General features: G+C 34.4%; 1 protein-coding gene across 3 annotated transcripts in view; it reads left to right on the top strand.

Moving 5' to 3' along the window:
- IL1RAP (interleukin 1 receptor accessory protein) overlaps nt 1-18,200 on the top strand; it is a 95,402-nt gene that overhangs the window by 63,367 nt on the left and 13,835 nt on the right. For all 3 annotated transcript variants that reach the window (XM_069472781.1, XM_069472783.1, XM_069472782.1), the window contains exons 6-8: nt 2,443-2,514; nt 5,268-5,394; nt 7,778-7,926. In XM_069472781.1, the coding sequence (XP_069328882.1) occupies nt 2,443-2,514; nt 5,268-5,394; nt 7,778-7,926 (348 nt within the window). The remainder of the gene's footprint in view (nt 1-2,442; nt 2,515-5,267; nt 5,395-7,777; nt 7,927-18,200) is intronic.

Below are 18,200 nucleotides of genomic sequence, written 5' to 3'. Positions count from 1 at the left end.
TATGTATACTTAAATGCATCCATTTTTGGAAAGTTGGGAACGAGTGTACTTGGTCACTAATTTATGGATATAAAAGTTGACCTAAACAGATGGGAGTTGGGAGGTTCTTTCCAACTTTCAAGCAACACAAATTTGCTTTTTAAAGCTGCAAAATACTGAGTACTTATTATATACCAGTAGTGGATGCTTTAATATGTATTATCTAATTTATTCCTCATAATGAAATGTAATGTGAGTTTTAATTGTTACTAAAAAACCCCTTCAAGATATTTTTATTTTAATTTAGGAGTATAGAATGTTATAAAGAGCAGCAGTCTCATAAATGAACATTCATCTGAAAAGTAGACATCAGGTAGACTAATTAGTGCTGACCTTAAAATTGTAATTTTGAGTTTTCCATTTACCTATTCATTCATTTGAAACTTACTTAACCAGGTCCCATACTAGAGACTTTGGGCATATTGATGAGAAATATAGAGAGAAGGAACAATTGGTTAAGACATGAAGCAATTAGTTATTATGTAGGATAAGAAGTCTAAATTTAATGTAAGGTACACACTACATTCTAAGGTTGGCCATCATTCCTGTTTTTTTACCAAGCTTAAAATGAAACCTTGTGTCTGAAAGTTATAACAAGCTCAGAAGATAGTGGTGGTTGTAACATTATTTCATTTAAAAAATACAAAAATAACACCAATTGGACATCAGACTGAGGTGGGGGGTGGGGGAGGGGATGGGGGTATGCCTACACAATGAGTGCATTGCGCACCGTTTTGGGAGTGGTTACACTTGAAGGTGCTGACTCGGGAAAGGGGGGGTGGGGAAAAAAATATGAAACTATTGTTTTTAACTTGCACTGTTCACTTAATAATTTATCATGAATATTTCCCATATTATTTCATATCATTGTACAAGAAATAATGTATACATTATGAGGACATACTGTATCTAACAAGATATACTGTTAGACTCTTTGATTCTGTAAAATTAAATTGAAAAAAAAATAAAAAAATAAAAATAAAAAATAAAAAATAAAAAAATACATTTTGTTTTGAAGCTGGGTATTAAACTGGACTAGCAACTACACCCCTGAGAATACAGCGGTTGTGCCCTTCCTTTACATTCCTTTGTTGTTTCTTTAGAATCTTAATTTTTTTTTTATCCTGAGAGATTAAATAGTAGACTTGTTAAAAAAAAAAAAATGAAACTGTAACCAAAATTTTAAAATCAATTTTTTAAAAACTTATAAAAAAAAAAGAAGTTTATCTCATGTAAGCTTTAGAAAGCAAGAACACTGGTTAAACAGTCTATCCTGATACATGGAGGATACTCAATATGTTTTATTTGTTTCTTTGTAAAGAAAAAACTGTTTTTCTATGCTCCCAACACTTCTGTCACCAAATGTGTGGCTTTTTTATACCAAGCAATTCTCCAGTTTTCTGAGGACACCAACAGTGTGTCCTCCAATTTATTTCAATTTGACACTAACTGCCCGGAGTTAGCATAGACCACACAGGTTAAGGGCTCAGTCCCACAAGTCTTCCCTACCCTCCACTTCAGATGCCACGTGGGTCCCCAGGTTACCCACACTTCTGTCTGACTTGGCTACAAATTGAGGCTTTCTACCACTTCCTCCTGAGTTTCTGTGATTTGCTATAATAGCTCACAAAACTTAGGGAAAGACTTTACTTATACTTAACAGTTTATTATAAAGGATATTATAAGGTATTCAAATGAACAGCCCAATGAAGAGATACATAGGGGGAGGTCTGGAAGGGTCCCGACTGCAGGAGCTTATGTTCCTGTGGAGTTGAGGTGCTCCACCCTCCCTGCACCTGGATGTCTTCCCTAACCCAGTAGCTCTCCTAAACTCATTGTTTAGGGTTTTTATGGAGGTTCCACTACATAGACTTGGCCATTGGTGATGAATCAGTCTTTACCCTTCCTCCCCTCCCTGGAAGTTTGGGGGTGTGGCTGAAAGTCTCAGCCCTTTAATCTTGGTGTTTCTGGCTACCAGCCCTCATCCTGAAGCTATAAAGGGACCTTACCACTGGTCATCTCATTAGCATATAAAAATCACTTCACTCATTGCTCAAGAGATTCCAAGGGTTTGAAAAGCTCATTTGCCCAGAATCTGGGACTGAGACTAAATATTCTAACAAAAGATGCCCCTATTTCCCATATTACTCAGGAAATTATTAATACAAGGGTTTTAGGAACCTGTGTCAGAAACTGCAGGCAGAGAACAAATATATATGTTTCCTATCATGTTATGCTTTCTTTGCTTGTTTTAAATGATTGAGTATATATTAGACTGTGGGCCTTCTTAAGAAAAATTGACAAACTATGCCAGGAAATTGGGCAATTGTTCACAGAAGAGCAGACTGTTGAATAAGGCTCTGTAATTTAACAGCATCTCCCTTTATTTCCTCTCTGCCACAGGATCTCCAAAAGATGCAATGCCCCCCCAGATCCATTCTCCCAATGATCACGTGGTCTATGAGAAAGAACCAGGTAATTATAGCTGAGTCTCCAGATTTCATTTAGATTCTCTTAATTATAAGGAATAAATTGTCATTAAGTTAGTGCAAGAGAATAGAAGACTATTGTAAAGAAACACATGAATTGAAACTGAAATATTTTCGGAAACCAAGACAGCTCTAGGGATCAGTTACTTCATCGATCTCATGGCCAGCTCAGGAATTTTTTGCTTCTCATTCAGCATCTGCTCCCTACTCTGATAGCAGTCTTCCTCTGCTGATTAGTCATTTCTGTTTGATGCGATCTTTAGCATGTACAAGGCTTTGGTTTGCCTGGGCTGCAACATAAGTACTAGCTGCTTCTCCACTATTAAAGGGCAGGGGCTGGAGCTTGGAGGCAGGACTGTGTATATAATAGATAACAACTGATAAAATTAGTCTATCTTGATTCAGAACACTCTTGAATGTTTAACATGATTCTCTAGGTCTCCTTTTAGTTTTCATGGTTTTTCATTTTAGACACAAATCATTTATAACTGATCAAATAAGGGATTTGTTGTTCTTCTAATTCAAAGTCTCCCACAGTCAGGTGAACAGAAAGCCATAGAAAATTTTAACATTTTCTATGTTATATCCTTTCCAATAAAGTCATTCCAAACCCAATGAGAGATGTCAGCCTAAATAACAACAGAAAGAATGGCTCTACAAAAAACAAACAAACAAACAAAAAATTACATTGATTCAGTAATGAATGACAGATTGCAATCCGGGAAGACTAGTGCCATGGCACCCCACTGGGGAAGCACAGGCGTACCTAGGAAGCAAAAGAAGGTAGGTGTTTTTAAAGGCAAAGTGAGAAAGGTTACATAAGTTGTTTTGAAATAATTAATAACAAAGGTAGTATCAATCCAAGATTGAATAGCCAATTGCTGGGCAGACACCCTCACAGAACTATTCTTTGTGTAAGGTTATGCTTGCCTTTGTGCAAGGTAGTGGTTTCCAGAGAGGCCTTGTAGTAATTTTTGAAACAGGCATGTGTGCACGAGAGCCCCTTTGATACAGCCTCTAGACTGACTCCATTTTGTTAGGGTTTGGCACAAATGACTCCATTTGGATTCTGACAACCTCCACAGAAGTATAAAAGAGCATTTGTTTAAAATGTGCTAAAAATAATAGTCAGTGATCAACATAGGTGGAAAACAAAGTCCCAGAAACACAATTAAGATAAGTTTGCAAATGTGATTTACCTTGCAAAGAAACAACACAGTAAGGGGTCTGGCATCCTCAAATGGACTGGATTTCCTAGAATTAACTGTGGCTTTATATAGTAATGTGAATATATTTCCTGCTGTCAGGGTAAACCCTTATTAATCACCTAAATATGTTTTGTCTATCATATTATACTTACAAAAACATTCCCAAATTCATGTTCCCTTTATCTTCCTTGGGGACAGGAGGGGGGAGGCTTAAGAACCACGTGTTGGAAGGAGGTTAGAGTATGACCACTCAGTCAGATAAACCTAAGTTGAAATTAGGGTGATGATATAATTTATCATCTAAAACCAGATACTTTTTGAGACGAAAACAGTCAATATTTAATGGGTAACCAGAAAAGGAGGCATAAAACGGAACTGTTCTGGGCAAATTGAAATGGAAGATCAGTCTACATCAAATCCTGGCCTGACGCTTAGTAACAATATTACCTAGAAATGTCAGTTAATGTATTTAAGCTTCAGCTTTCACATTTATAAAACACAAATTTTAAAAATATCTTGTAGTGTTTTGTTAAGATTAAATAAGAACATTAATAGGTATAAATATTCAGTATAATAAGTTGTGCAAAGTTGATCTCAGTATGTCACTAATGCTTCTGCTGCTGTGGTTATTATTCCTATTTTCTGTCTAAGGATCTCCCTAGCCTCATGTTCTATCTCAGAAGGATATTATAGCTGGGTGGGGTGGCTCACGCCTATAATCCTAGCACTCTGGGAGGCCGAGGTGGTAGGATTACTCAAGGTCAGGAGTTGGAGACCAGCCTGAGCAAAAGTGAGACCCCGTCTCTACTAAAAATAGAAAAAAATTAGCCTGGCATGGTGGCGTATGCCTGTAGTCCCAGCTACTCAGGAGGCTGAGGCAGAAGGATCGCTTGAGGCCAGGATTTTGAGGTTGCTGTGGGTTGCTGTGAGTGAGGCTGATGCCACAGCATGCTAGCCCTGGCGACAGAGCAAGACTCTGTCTCAAAAAAAAAAAAAAACAAACAACCAAAAAAGACAAGAAAAAAAGGATATTATAGAATTTGCTATTTGTAAATTGTCTTAAAATATATTAAATGTACCCTGATAGCTTGAGCATTTTGGGACAGGACCTCCTCAGCCCATTCTTTCAGTGGTGGTTGTCCCATCTTCCCTGGGTGAGGGAAATAACAAAGGAGACAAACAGTATGTGGAGGTTTAAGGACAAAAAGGATATTGTCAGAGCATTTTAAAACAAATACTGTCATTTTAGAATTTATGTAGATTGTATTAAAAAATGGTCACTCTGATAATTTTATGTAAACTTGATGGCCTTTTTTTCTTGGTTTTGTTTGTTTGTTTTAGAATGAAACATGACACATGACCTTATGGTAGTCCACCAGAGAATTGCTCATAAGTAGAGTTTTAGGTACATGTAACTTTGGTAGCTTCTGTCAGCCATAGAGTATGACCCAACATAGCCATGTGAGGTTTACAAACTGATGAGTTAACTTCATCTTTCTGTTTTATTTTCCTTTTTTTTTTTTTTTTTTAGGTGAGGAGCTACTCATCCCCTGTAAAGTCTATTTTAGTTTCCTGAAGGACTCTCGCAATGAGGTTTGGTGGACCATTGATGGGAAAAAGCCAGATGACATCACTATTGATGTAACCATTAATGAAAGGTATCACGGGGGCAGACAAGGGGGTGACTAACCTTTGTTTCTCAGTCTACTGAACTCTGATGCATAATACTTAATGGAAATAAAAATGCTCATTTTTACCTATCATTAATGAAAGTCAGCAAGATTTTCAAATCTTTGGTGGCTGCATCCCTAAGTAGGGTTATTGGACCTGCAATCTAAGGAAGAAATGCTGCCTGATGGCCATTAAAGAGTTGAATTAGAATGTCCTGGGCTGCGCATCTTCATCACAGTCTGTCCGTAGGGCATGCATCCTATTGTCTTAAGCCCAGCAAGATCACATTTATGATAAACATTCGGAAGTAAGGGAAATAGATACCTTACATGAATGAAAAGGCCACAGTATAAGGTTGTGGGTGGATACATCAAAGCCAGTCAGTGTAGTTGTGTTCTTCTGTTTCTCAATACTGGAGTCTGGACCTATTTATTTGTGCTTCAAATACTTTTATTTAGTTTCTTCTGTTTCAGTGAGCATGTATTTCCTACCTTCCTCTTTCTTAATTCACATAACCTATATGTTGCATTTATCATTAATGATTTTTAAAATATTAGATAAATATATTTATATTCTTTAAATTTTAAAGAATGGGTGGAAATATAACTCACTCTTAAAGTAACAACCCAGGTCATATTATTCCTAAATAACCTGAATTTTTAAGGGGATTGGCAGAGAGGAAAGTGTGGGTCTTTGAAGACAAAAGGTTCCTCAGTAAATGAAGTATACCATTACCAAAGAGCAATTGGTTTGCTGTAACAATTAATAAAAATTCACAGCTAATCAACTATGTGAACAAAGTAGTTCCAAGACCTTAAGCTTTATCACATATGTGCAAATAGAACTTAAGCTACTTGAATTTCTAGAATTCAAAAAATATGTCTTTCATATTAGTAAACTCAGACTTTGTGCAGAAATTATAAAATTTCTACTTTGCATAAGGTACTTAGTGCCTAACTAGGTACATTTTATAGGAGTAACAATGATAGAGCAGACATTTGAATACAATGAGATAAACACAACTGGGATATTTCCCAGCTGTATTGGCTATTATGAGAGGATTTAATAGGGGATGCAGTCAGTTTTAGGGGATTAAGTAGTGCTTCTCAGATGATATAGTGCTTTTATCAAGATCTGAAGAGAGAAAAGAAATTAGCTATATAAGGAAATGGAAAGAATGTTCCTGGTAAAAGAAGTATGCACAAGGGTTTGGAAGTCAGAGAAGCAGACAATATTCAAAGGCGTAAAAGGGCCTTCCTGAAATTGCAGTTCGGTTTTCGCAGAAGAAATTGATGAAAGATGTGGCTGTAGGCTTAGAGGGAAAGTTACTGATCATTTTAGGGATTCTGAACATTGTGCTTCCCATCCGCACAGTAATAATAAACAAAAAATAAGGAAAGTCATATTGTTCCTTCTTGCTGCTACTGAAACACATACTCAGTGATCACAGGACAGCAGTGGGGTTAAGCTTTGGCTAAATCAATCTGAGCTCTTAACCAAACTCCTATGACTGACAGGAAGCCTAATCGAAAGGAGAACTTAAATGGCAGGCAGCTGTAGGAGAGAGATTTTTTTTCCGCTTTGAGCAAAGTAGTTCAAAAGGATTTTAAATCTTGATCTTGGATCCAAAGTACTTGATCTCTGACTCACTGTGATTTGGATATATTTAGTTTCACAAAGTTTACTTGCTCTGAGCATCTTTGTATGTTAGGATTTAACCATGAGATTTCAGAATTTTGACCAAAATACTCTACCTGTGTTTAGAATCCAAGCTTTGAGAATCACTGAAATGCATCAGCTATTCCTGTGGGCTAACAATAAAAATCTATATTAATATTTATTAAGCATCATTCTAATATTTATGCATTAACATACTCAATCTCAGAATTCTTGAGTAAATTAATCCATCTAATGCACTGTAAGGGCATTACTGCTTGCCTTTTCTACAAAAGAGGAGCCTAAAACATAGAAAGATTAGTTACCACCCCAAAGTATATAGCCAGTAAATGACAAAAACCTGGATCAAAACCCAAATGGGTCTGGCCCCAGAAGCTTCTCTCTAAACTAATACAGCAGCCTGTCTCAGAAATTTAAGCAAAGAAGGCCCTTTGTTTTGGTGAGAGAACTATAGTAAGAAGTCAGCATCAAGATTTGATCTAGACATTGGGACAGTGTGTGGTATAGATGGGAAATTATAGTACTGGAATCTTGCTATTCCCCTTTCATAACCGCTGCTTTCCAGGCAGCATAGCTTATCAATATTCCCTCTGCCCTCACCTGGGGTGACTCTGTGGTTGCTTCTTGTCTGATTCATGCACAGTGCATAGCCCTTGAGTCTCACAGATTATCGTATTTTTCCCCTGTTTCTAGTATAAGTCACACTAGAACAGAAGATGAAACAAGAACTCAGATTTTGAGCATCAAGAAAGTTACCCCTGAGGACCTCAAGCGCACCTATGTCTGTCATGCTAGAAATGCCAAAGGGGAAGTTGACAAAGCTGCCAAGGTGAAACAGAAAGGTAATGGATGCACTCAGCCAATGAACTTGTGAAGTCCAAATGTAACATTGTGGTGAATAAAGACAATAGGAGAGATTGAGAACAAGAGAGCTCCAGCACCGAGCACACCTGACACATAGTGATGAATCAAAGTTGAATGGAAAGTCTTGAGAGAAAGTTTCCATTTATGTAAAGACACTAAAAATATTCTTTCTGATAGTGTTAGTAGTACCTTAGTGCCCAAATGTGGATAAAAAATTTGCATATGATTATGGTAATGAAGCACAATTTTATTTCTAGATAATCACAAAAGATGAAAAATAAAGAAAATATTCAAAGCAGCCAAGGATATAATAAAACTGATAGAGCCACACATTGTTGGTGAATTATAAAGACACTTTTAGAAATCATTGATGGTAGAGTTCAAGAATCATAAAAATGATCATACCATCTGGACTAATAATTTTGGAATTTTTTCTAAACAAATAACTTCAGAGAAAGAGAATAACATATCTATTGTTATTCTTAAAAGCATTATCTGTAATAATGAAACTTTATAAATAGCAACTAATTGTATACAAGTAGTTAAGTAAGATATAAAATACTTATTTTTAGAAAAATATGTAAATTTAATATATAATTTTAAACTCTATGTATCAATATTCAAGCAGGTTTATAATATACCACTAGCCACAACTGCTAAAATAAAAATTGTTCAAACTATGATTTAAAATGATGTAAAAATGATTTCTATGTTTATTTTACTAATTTTTCTACAATAAATACAAATGTAAAACCTTCTTGTGTGAGCTGCTGCTCCTGAAACAGACTGTGTCTAAAATTTTCTTTGGGTCTCTCACCTAGTACAGAATCCCAGACAGTCCCTTCTGGGATTGTTTTCAGTGGTCTGGAGAAAAGTAACAATGACTTATCACACATTCAGTCAGGTCATTTAGAATCGTCCTGGCTCGTAGTGTCAGAGCCTATAATATTTATATCAAAATTGAAAAAAAAAAAGCTCATAATTGTGAACATTTTGCAAAGGGACTTAATCCTTTTTTCAAAACTGATGAAAAAACAGAATTCACTTCAATATTTCATTATAATTTAGAAAGTAAAGAGAAAAGGCCTTAAATGTATATGCCTCTTAAGAACTCTTAGTGGATTGGTTCAGGATAGTTCATTGCTTTTTCTACTCCTCAGAAGCCAATGTAAAGAGAAAGCACTGAAGTACATGATGTAAGGCTATTTCCCAAAATTAGTTCCGGAGTACACTGCTAAGAATCATTATTGTACTACCATGTATTATTTGTACTCCAGAGTCAGATGGCCTGTGTTGAAATCCTGGTTTCTTTGCATCATAACTCTATCACCTTGGAAAAGTCACTTAATCTCTCTGAGCCTCAATTTCTGTACAGCAGGCAAAATAATACCACTACCTCATAAGGTTGTTTTAAACTGCTCAGCACAATTAGTGGCATATATACATATATATTAAATGCTGAATAAATGTTACTCTCATAGATGTTATTTGACAATATCTTTTATAGTGAAATAATTATTATTAAAATCTAGGTTATACAAAACCAATCAAGTTACTTTAGTTCAGGACCCCTTAGAGTTTTTAATATATTAACATTTGGTGTGAATATCTGCAGGGGGTTTGGATTATAGTGGCAGGGTGTTATCAAATATATTTGATTCCAGATTTCTTAAATATGGAGCATTTTGTGCGACTCACCTTCTGAGGCATGTATTCTGGGGAAAAAATATGGAGGATGACATAAATTAATAATTTATAGTCAAATAGGTAGGATCAAAACAATTAATTAAAATAATGTTGAATGTAGGAGTGTAGCACAAGTCTTCCCACCAGAGCTATACTTGAGTAGCTACCCTTTCACAGAAGCCTGTAACCTAAATCTTGTAGTATGAACGGCATCAGGAATGTGAGGTGACAAATTAGATCCACTAGACAAATGATCTGTGCTAAAAGTGACATATAGTCACCTTTCAGTCATATCTGTGTGTGTCCAATAGTAGTGGAGGGGTAGTGGCTTTGTTTACTTAGCTTCTATTCTGGGCCAGCTAACACTGAAATTCAGAAGTGATATCTGAGTTCACATTCATACATTATATGTATGGGTCCTTCTCTGAATTCATTAACAAAGCCTGCTATATACTTCATTAAACAATGTATAAAAAAGTAATGCCTGGAATGAGATAAATTCACTGGGATAAGTCTCTATTAATAGATAGCACAATTTCATGTAGTCAGTTAAAGCAAAGTATTAAAGAAGAGTCAGCTAATATAAACATATTAAATATGCAGTTGTTTTATATTAATAATAGGAGAGTGGTAGGAACTAAGGTAAAGTATTTGTTTAACATTATGAGAAACTGCCAAACCTATTTCCAAAAACGTTGTGTCATATTACACTTCCACTAGAAATGCATATAAATTCCAGGTCCTCTACTTCCTCCCCAAGTTTTGGAGTTGTCAAACTTTTAAATTTTAGCCATGCCAACAGATAAGTAGTGGTGTCACATTGTTTTTTTTTTTTAATTGCATTTCTTGGGTACTATTTATATTAAGCATGTTTTCATGGGCTTATTGATCATTAATTAATAGTTTCTTTTGTGAAGTGTCCATTAAAATCTTGAGCACATTTTGTTATTAGGTCATTTGTTTTTTAACTTAATGTATTTTAGGATATAAATATATATCCATATACACACATGTGTATATGTGAGTGAATTACGCACACACACACCCCTCCTGAATAAAAATCCTTTGTCAGATAAATGACTTGTAAATATTTTCACACAGTTTGTAAATTCATTTTTTAGCAGAATTTTTAAAACTTTGGTGAAATTTGTTTTATCAAGTTCTTCTTTATGGGTAGTGCTTTCTAAATCCTGTGTTAGCAATCTCAGTCTACATTAAGGTTAGAAAGATACCCTCCTATGTTTTCTTCTGGAAGATTAGATTTTTCTTTTATCGTTAGGCCTATGATCCATTTCAAATTTTTTATAGTGTGCACTATGGGCTAAAATGTAGTGTTTTGCTTTGTTTTGTTTTCCCATATAGATAACCAATTGTTTCAGCATCATATTAAAAAAATGTATTTATTCAATTGTTTTGAAAACTTGGCCAAAAAAATCAATTGATTTTATGAGTGTGAGTCTATTTACACATTCCCTGTTCTGTTCTGTTAATCTGTTTGTCTGTCTTTAATCCAATACCACTTTACCTTGATTAACGTAGTTTTAAAGTAAGTCATGAAATCAGATGCTAGATGTCTTCCTCCTTTTTTTGTCAAGATTGATTTGACTATCTTAGAGACCATGTATTTTTTCATACAGATTGTAGTGTCAGCTTGTCAATTTCTACATAAAAGCCTGCTGCAAAGATTTCTAATGGGATTATATTAGATTTATAAATTAATTTGGGGAAAATTAAAATCTTAACAATATTGAGTTTGCCAATCCATGAACATAATGTATCTCTGCATTTATCTAGGTCTTCATTGATTTCTCTCGGCATTTGTTTATTAGATTTGAGTGTATAGGTCTTACACACATATTGCTAAATGTATCCGTAAATGTTTTGGTTTTGATGCTATTGTAATAGTAATTTTTAAAATTTCACTTTCCAATTGTTTACTGATAAAATACAGAAATGCAATTAATTGATTCTTATGTATTGAACTTTGGTAGGATTTTTTGTTTGTTTTGGTTTTTTTTGGTTTCTTAGAATTTCCTACACACCTGATTGTGTCACCCACAAATGAACAAATTTTACTTCTTCCTTTCCAAACTTCATATCTTTGATTATTTTTTACTATCTATTTCACTTTTTGGGACCTCCAGTGCAATGATCAGTCGAAGGTATGAGAGCAGGCATCTTTGTATTATTTCCAAACTTAAAAGGCAAGCTTTCAGATTTTATAAATTAAGTGTGATGACCTTTGTAGATGACCTTTACCTGCATTAGGGTTTAACCTTTTATGTTATATTTGCTGAGAGGTTTTTTTTCTTTGTTGTTGTTGTTGTTGTTGTTTCCTTGTTTTTCATGAGTTTGTTGAGTATGTTCAAGTTCTGGCTCTGATGCTGACGGTGTATATGAACTGACCCAAGACTTCCTTTTCTCATCTTTCAGTTACACCCCCAGGGTGTCTTTGAGGACTGAGGGAATGGATAATGATACTTTGCACAATGTTGCACACTTGATTCTAATTTCTAGTTTTTTATTTAATGCTGATGTGACCAGATAAATATTCTGTGTAATTTTATTTCTTTTAAGTTCATTGCTATTTTCTAAAACATCTTTGCAAATTGTTTATCTTGGTGAATGTTTTATATGCATTTAAAAAGGATGTGTATTTTGCAGTTTTGAGGTGTGGTGTTCTATAATTGTCAGCTAAGGCAATTGGTATCAGTGTTGTTCAAGTCTTCAATATCCTTTCTGATGTCTTCAATCTACTTAGTCATTCAATTGACAAAGAGAGAGTTGTTGAAATCTTTACATATGATATGGACTTTTCCAATTCTCTATTTAGTTTGGTCAATGTTTGCTTCATGTATTTTGGAACTGTGTTATTAAGTACGTATACACACTTAGGATTGATATGTCTTTTTGATTAATTCTTTTAAATTATGGAATGTCTGTTAATATTCTGTGTCTGATATTAATTTCCAGATTTCTTATAATTAGTATTTGCATAGTACATCTTTTTTTTTCCATTTTTAAATTTTATCTATCAATATCTTTATATATAACATATATCTCTAATTTGAAGCATATTATTGAGTCTCGAATCTTTTAATTCAATCTGTTCATTTCTGCCTTTTAATTTGAATGTTTAATCCATTTGTCTTTAATGTAGTTATTGATATTACTGGCTTTAAGTCTGCCATCTTGTTATTTGTTGTCTACCTGTTTCATCTATTCTTTATTTTTATCTTCTTTAGATGAATTGAAATTGTCATTGTATTTTATCACTTCTTCTGGCCTTTTGGCTCTACCTCTTTGTTTTGAGTATTGTTTTTTTTTTTTTTTTTTTTTTTTTTTTGTCTTTTTTCCTCTAAAATTTGCAATATTTTTCTTAACTTATCAGTTTGAGTTTATTTTGAATTAATCACTGTACCTGTTTGATGAGAAACTTGCCATGGCATACTTGCAAATCTTCCCTCCTGTCCTTTGTGTTGTGTTATAATGTGTTTTAGTTTTGCATATGTTATAAAGTGCTACAATATATTTTTCAGTTTTGCTTTAAAATATTATCTTCTAAAAAATGAGAAAATATTTTTATTTATTTGCATATTTTCCATTTCTGGCATTATCCATTCTTCATAACATTTTAGTCTGACAAACTGTTTAATGTTTCTAGTGATGCACATGTGCTGGTGACAAATTCTGTCAGCGTTGTTTTAATCTGAAATGTCTTATTTCATTTTAATTTTTATATTTCAATAATTTTTTAAGAAAGTTTTCAAATACATGGATGATTTTAAAGAATTGTACACTAAGTTGTTACCCCACATAGATTCCACCATTAACATTTTTCTATCTTTGCTTTACCATATATCTATTCATTCCTCTACCTATATATCCATCAATATATCTCATTTTTGATACCTTTTTAAATTAGTTTCAGACATCAGTAAACATTTAAGCATCTTATCATTATCAAGACTTTAATATTTATTTATAGTTTTCTTATTGTTTTAGGTAAAGCTTAAATAGAGTAACAAATTGCATAACTCAAGTGTACAATTTGATAATTTTTGAGACATGCATATATCTGCATAGCCTAATATCCTATCAAGATAGAAAATATTACCATCACTACAGAGAGTAACATTCTTCTCCTTCCCCTCATCAGTTAATGCTTACTACACCTGAGCTGCCATCCCACATAATACAACTGTTTTGATTTTCCTTTTTAGAATAGATTATTTTTTTCCTATTCTAGAACTTTATGTACATGGACTCAAATGTGCTATTATATAAGGATTCTTTCACTCAGCAAATGTTCTTGGTATTTATCCATGCTGTTGTGTGTATCAGTCATTTGCTCCTTTTATTTGCCAAGGAGTGTTTTTTCCTTTTTAAATAATGTATCACAATTTGTTTATTCATTCCCTGGGTAATGGACATTTGGGTTTTTTCAGTCTTGGGGTTTTTGGAATATAACTTCAGTCCACGTTCTTATCCAAGTCTCTTTATGGACTTTGGCTTTTACTTCTCTAAGGTGAACACCTATGAGTGGAATTACTGGCTTAGTATCAGAACTAAGATAAACTGATAAAATGAAGCCAGTAATTAGTTTTATACTGAGAAATTTTTCATGCTTATTGACCATCTGTATGTTTTCTTTTGTGATGTGACTGGTCAAACATTTTGTTCATTTTATAATTAGGTTGATTGTGTTTTTAGTATTGAATCTTAGAGTTCCTTCCTTCCTGGAAACCAGTCCTTTGTCAAATACATGTTTTGCAAATACTTTTTCCCAGTCTGTTGCATGACAATTTGTATATTTTAATGAGAAGAGGTTCTTATTTTTGATGAGGCGTAGTTTATTAGTTTTTTCTTTAATGGTTATTACTTTGTGTACTAAGAAAACTTTGCATATCCCAAGTCATGAGGATTCATCTTTTGTTTAGGTCTACAGCTGATCTCTAATTATTTATAGATGAACAGTGTGAAGTAGAAATTGAAGTTTAATTTTCTTTTCATATTGACATCAAGTTATTCCAGCACAATTTATTGGAAAGATTTTCATTTCCTCATTACGTTGCACTGGTTATTGCCTTTGCGAATATTTCACTGGTTAGATTGAAAGTTTTTCTTTTCCTTTTTTCTTTCATCCCTTTAAAGGTGTCATTGCATTTTCTCCTGACCAATGTTATTTATAATGCAAATTGGGCAAATTTTTTGTTTTGGTCTGGTTATTATTGTGCCCTTTATGTATGTCTCATCTTTTTTTCTGGCAGATTTAAGATTTTCACTTCTTCATTGATTTTGAACACTTAAATCATGATATCCTTTGGTGGTGTTCTATTTGTATGTGTTTTATTTTGGGTTCATTAAACTTCTTGGATCTATAAGTTTATATTTTTTATTTAATTTGAAAAATTTTCAGCCATTATTTTTTCAAACCTGTTTTGCCTCTGCCCTCACTCTTTCCTCTTCTTTTGGTCCTTCAGTTAAATTTAGGATAGGCCACCTGTGTTTCCTCACAGGTCTCTGAGGTTCTTGTTATTTTTTTTTCCATCCTTTTTTCCCCTCTGTGTTTGTGTAGTTTCTAGTGTTCACTGATCATATCTTTTGTGATGTCTAATCTGCAGCATTTTTAATTTCAGAATAGTATTTTTTAGTTTTTAAATTTCCATTTCTCCACTGAAATGTCTCTGTTAATATTTTCTAGTTGCTGTTCATAATGGTCATGATCTTTTTTAATCCAACAAACACATTTATAATATCCATTTTGAAGTACTTATCTGATAATTCCATTATCTTTGTAAATTCTGATCCTGTTTATATTGGCTGATTTTTTTCTTCTGAATATACATCATATCTTTTATTATTCTGTCTAGCATTTTTTAAGATCATATGCTAGATATTATGGATGTTACATCATTAAATGTATGGATTTTATAAGAGAGAATTAAGTTTTGTTCCAGCAGGTAATTTATTTGCATAGCTGCTTGCTTTTTTTTTTTTTTCTTTGAAGCATCTTACTTATCTTTGTTAGAGTAGGTCTAAAAGAGCCTTTTCTGTAGAGCTAGATTGGGCCTACTATCTGGGGTCTCTGCTTAATATTTGGGGAGCTCAACAAAGTCTCTTCATTCTGGGTGTTCTCGACTCAGCTGTCTCCCAGCCCTGCATGTGCTCCTAGAGCTATTCCATTCCCAGCTGTTCTTTGCCTGACCTTGTCAAGTATCACCTTCAATATGTATGTATTTATTTTGTATTTGGCCAAATTTGAGGTAACCCATGAAGATTTCTAGAGTTCTTTTATTACACAGTTCTCTTCTCTCAGGTATCCAGGCTTATAAATTCAATCCAACTCCATCGTCTTGAATTCTTTTTTTTTTTTTTTTTTTTTTTTTTTTTTGAGACAGAGTCTCACTTTGTTGCCCAGGCTAGAGTGAGTGCCGTGGAGTCAGCCTAGCTCACAGCAACCTCAAACTCCTGAGCTCAAGGGATCCTCCTGTCTCAGCCTCCCGAGTAGTTGGGACTACAGGCATGCACCACCATGCCCGGCTAATTTTTTCTATATATATTTTTAGCTGTCCATATGATTTCTTTCTATTTTTAGTAGAGATGGGGTCTCACTCTTGCTCAGGCTGGTCTCGAACTCCTGAGCTCAAACGATCCGCCCACCTCGGCCTCCCAGAGTGCTAGGATTACAGGCGTGAGCCACCGCGCCCGGCCTTGAATTCTTATTTCTGTCTCCTTAACTCAGTGCAAACACTGTCCTCTTTTGGCTTTTCCCTTTCTGTTTAACAGTTTAAAAAGTGCTTTCAGTCAAAAAACCAGAGTGATTGTGAGATTTACCTTTTTTGTGTCTTTTCTATCACAAATCACATCCCTGTGCTATCAGTTGTCCAATTTTGAAAAACTCTTATTTTAGGTATGGAGAAAAGCTAGTCTAGTATCCAATACTCCTCTAAAAACAGAAGCTGAAATCCAAAATGAACAAATTTTAACACACTACAATAGCCAAACTCATCAAGTCTGCAGATCAATTTAGTCATAGGTTTACCATCATTTAAATAAAGCATTCTCTTTGTTTGCAGTTCAAGAAAATGGTCATTACCACAATTCCAAAAATTATGAAAAAGTCCCAATGATTCAACACAGAGTAGCCATGGGCTTTGGCAGGGAACACTTGAAAGTCCAAGCAGTGAGCATTTGGTTGCAACACTCAATGGAATTCAAGACTCCAACTATAATTATGAAGATGAGGGAAATATCTTAGATTTCCTTGGAGAAATGTGATTATAGAACAAGAACTTGAAACAGGGAAAATGACTAGCCCTGAGATGTTGAACCATTTTAACCAAGGGTGGTTAGCTGGAAATTTGGATTTCGGAACCAGTTGTTGCCCTAGAACTGCAAAAGGGATGGAAAAATCTCTGATTTAGGGAGTAAAAGCAAGCAAGTAGCTCAGCCTGACATCTTGAATCAGATTATTAATGAAATCAATGAGAGAAAAAGTTTAGGCGACCAGTTTGGTCAAATCACATTACGCCTTCCTGATTGAAAACCCTTTGGTTTGGGATTACATCAGAGTAAAGTCCTCATTCCAACATGCCAGAAATTCCAGCTTGGCAGACAAAAAATGTAGGCTTAGGGTCACCATTTCCCTGTAAGCCAGCACTGCTTTACATGACAGTTTTGTAGAGCACTTCCTGAATGTGACTCCAGCCATTTAGAAAATCCAGCTGGTGGATTATTTATCTTAAGAATCCATTTAGTTAAGTAGCATTAGGGACTCCTTGTCATCAAGATGGCTACATAAAACACACTCTATAAATATGACACATGTGACTATATGACACAAAACAGAATTAAGAAGCCCTATTAGAAATAAGATGGGCAGTAGTAAAATGAATGTGACAGAGGTAAATTTATGAGGGTAATTGATCTCTTTGTCATTAAGCAAGATCTCTATTTTTTAAAAAATCCATCTTTGGTAAATGCAGCTAATAGTCACTTCCCCATTATAAAATGTCCATCCACACCAAATAATGAAAATAACAGTGGGAAGTACCCCAGTATACTGCTAACGTGACCTGTACTCAGAAATACCAAGGACACAGTGATTTTCATGCCAGCTACCCAAATTGTTTTTAGTAAGTTCTCACAACTGCACTCACATAGCTTCTAGCATTCAACGATAGAGTTTTCTTATTTTAAAGCACCATTATTCACAGAACAAGTTCAAGAGTATCTGATATTAATAATAATTTTGCACTGGTAAGGTCTTGGCTGTACCTGCAACAGGATTAGTATATGGGGTTTAGGATAATAAATTTGAAACTTTACAATTTGTCCTTTAATTAGACAACTTCAGGCTCAGCTCCAGGCAGTTTACCATTTTTCCCTTAGGATAGATACCTGTTTTAAAAGTGACTTTTCCAGTAGTATATGATCAATAATTGAACTTCATGATAGTGTTGTGCAAAGATTCTTGCACTTTACAATCAGGGAGCCTCTATAGCAAGCCTAGCTTTGAATGAGACTCTCCATGCCCTGTCTCAGAAAAAACGCTTAACACATG

The sequence above is a fragment of the Eulemur rufifrons genome, chromosome 7 (genome assembly GCF_041146395.1).
Source record: "Eulemur rufifrons isolate Redbay chromosome 7, OSU_ERuf_1, whole genome shotgun sequence".
NCBI classification, from domain to species: Eukaryota; Metazoa; Chordata; class Mammalia; order Primates; family Lemuridae; genus Eulemur; species Eulemur rufifrons.
This window is presented reverse-complemented; position numbering and strand designations above follow the sequence as displayed.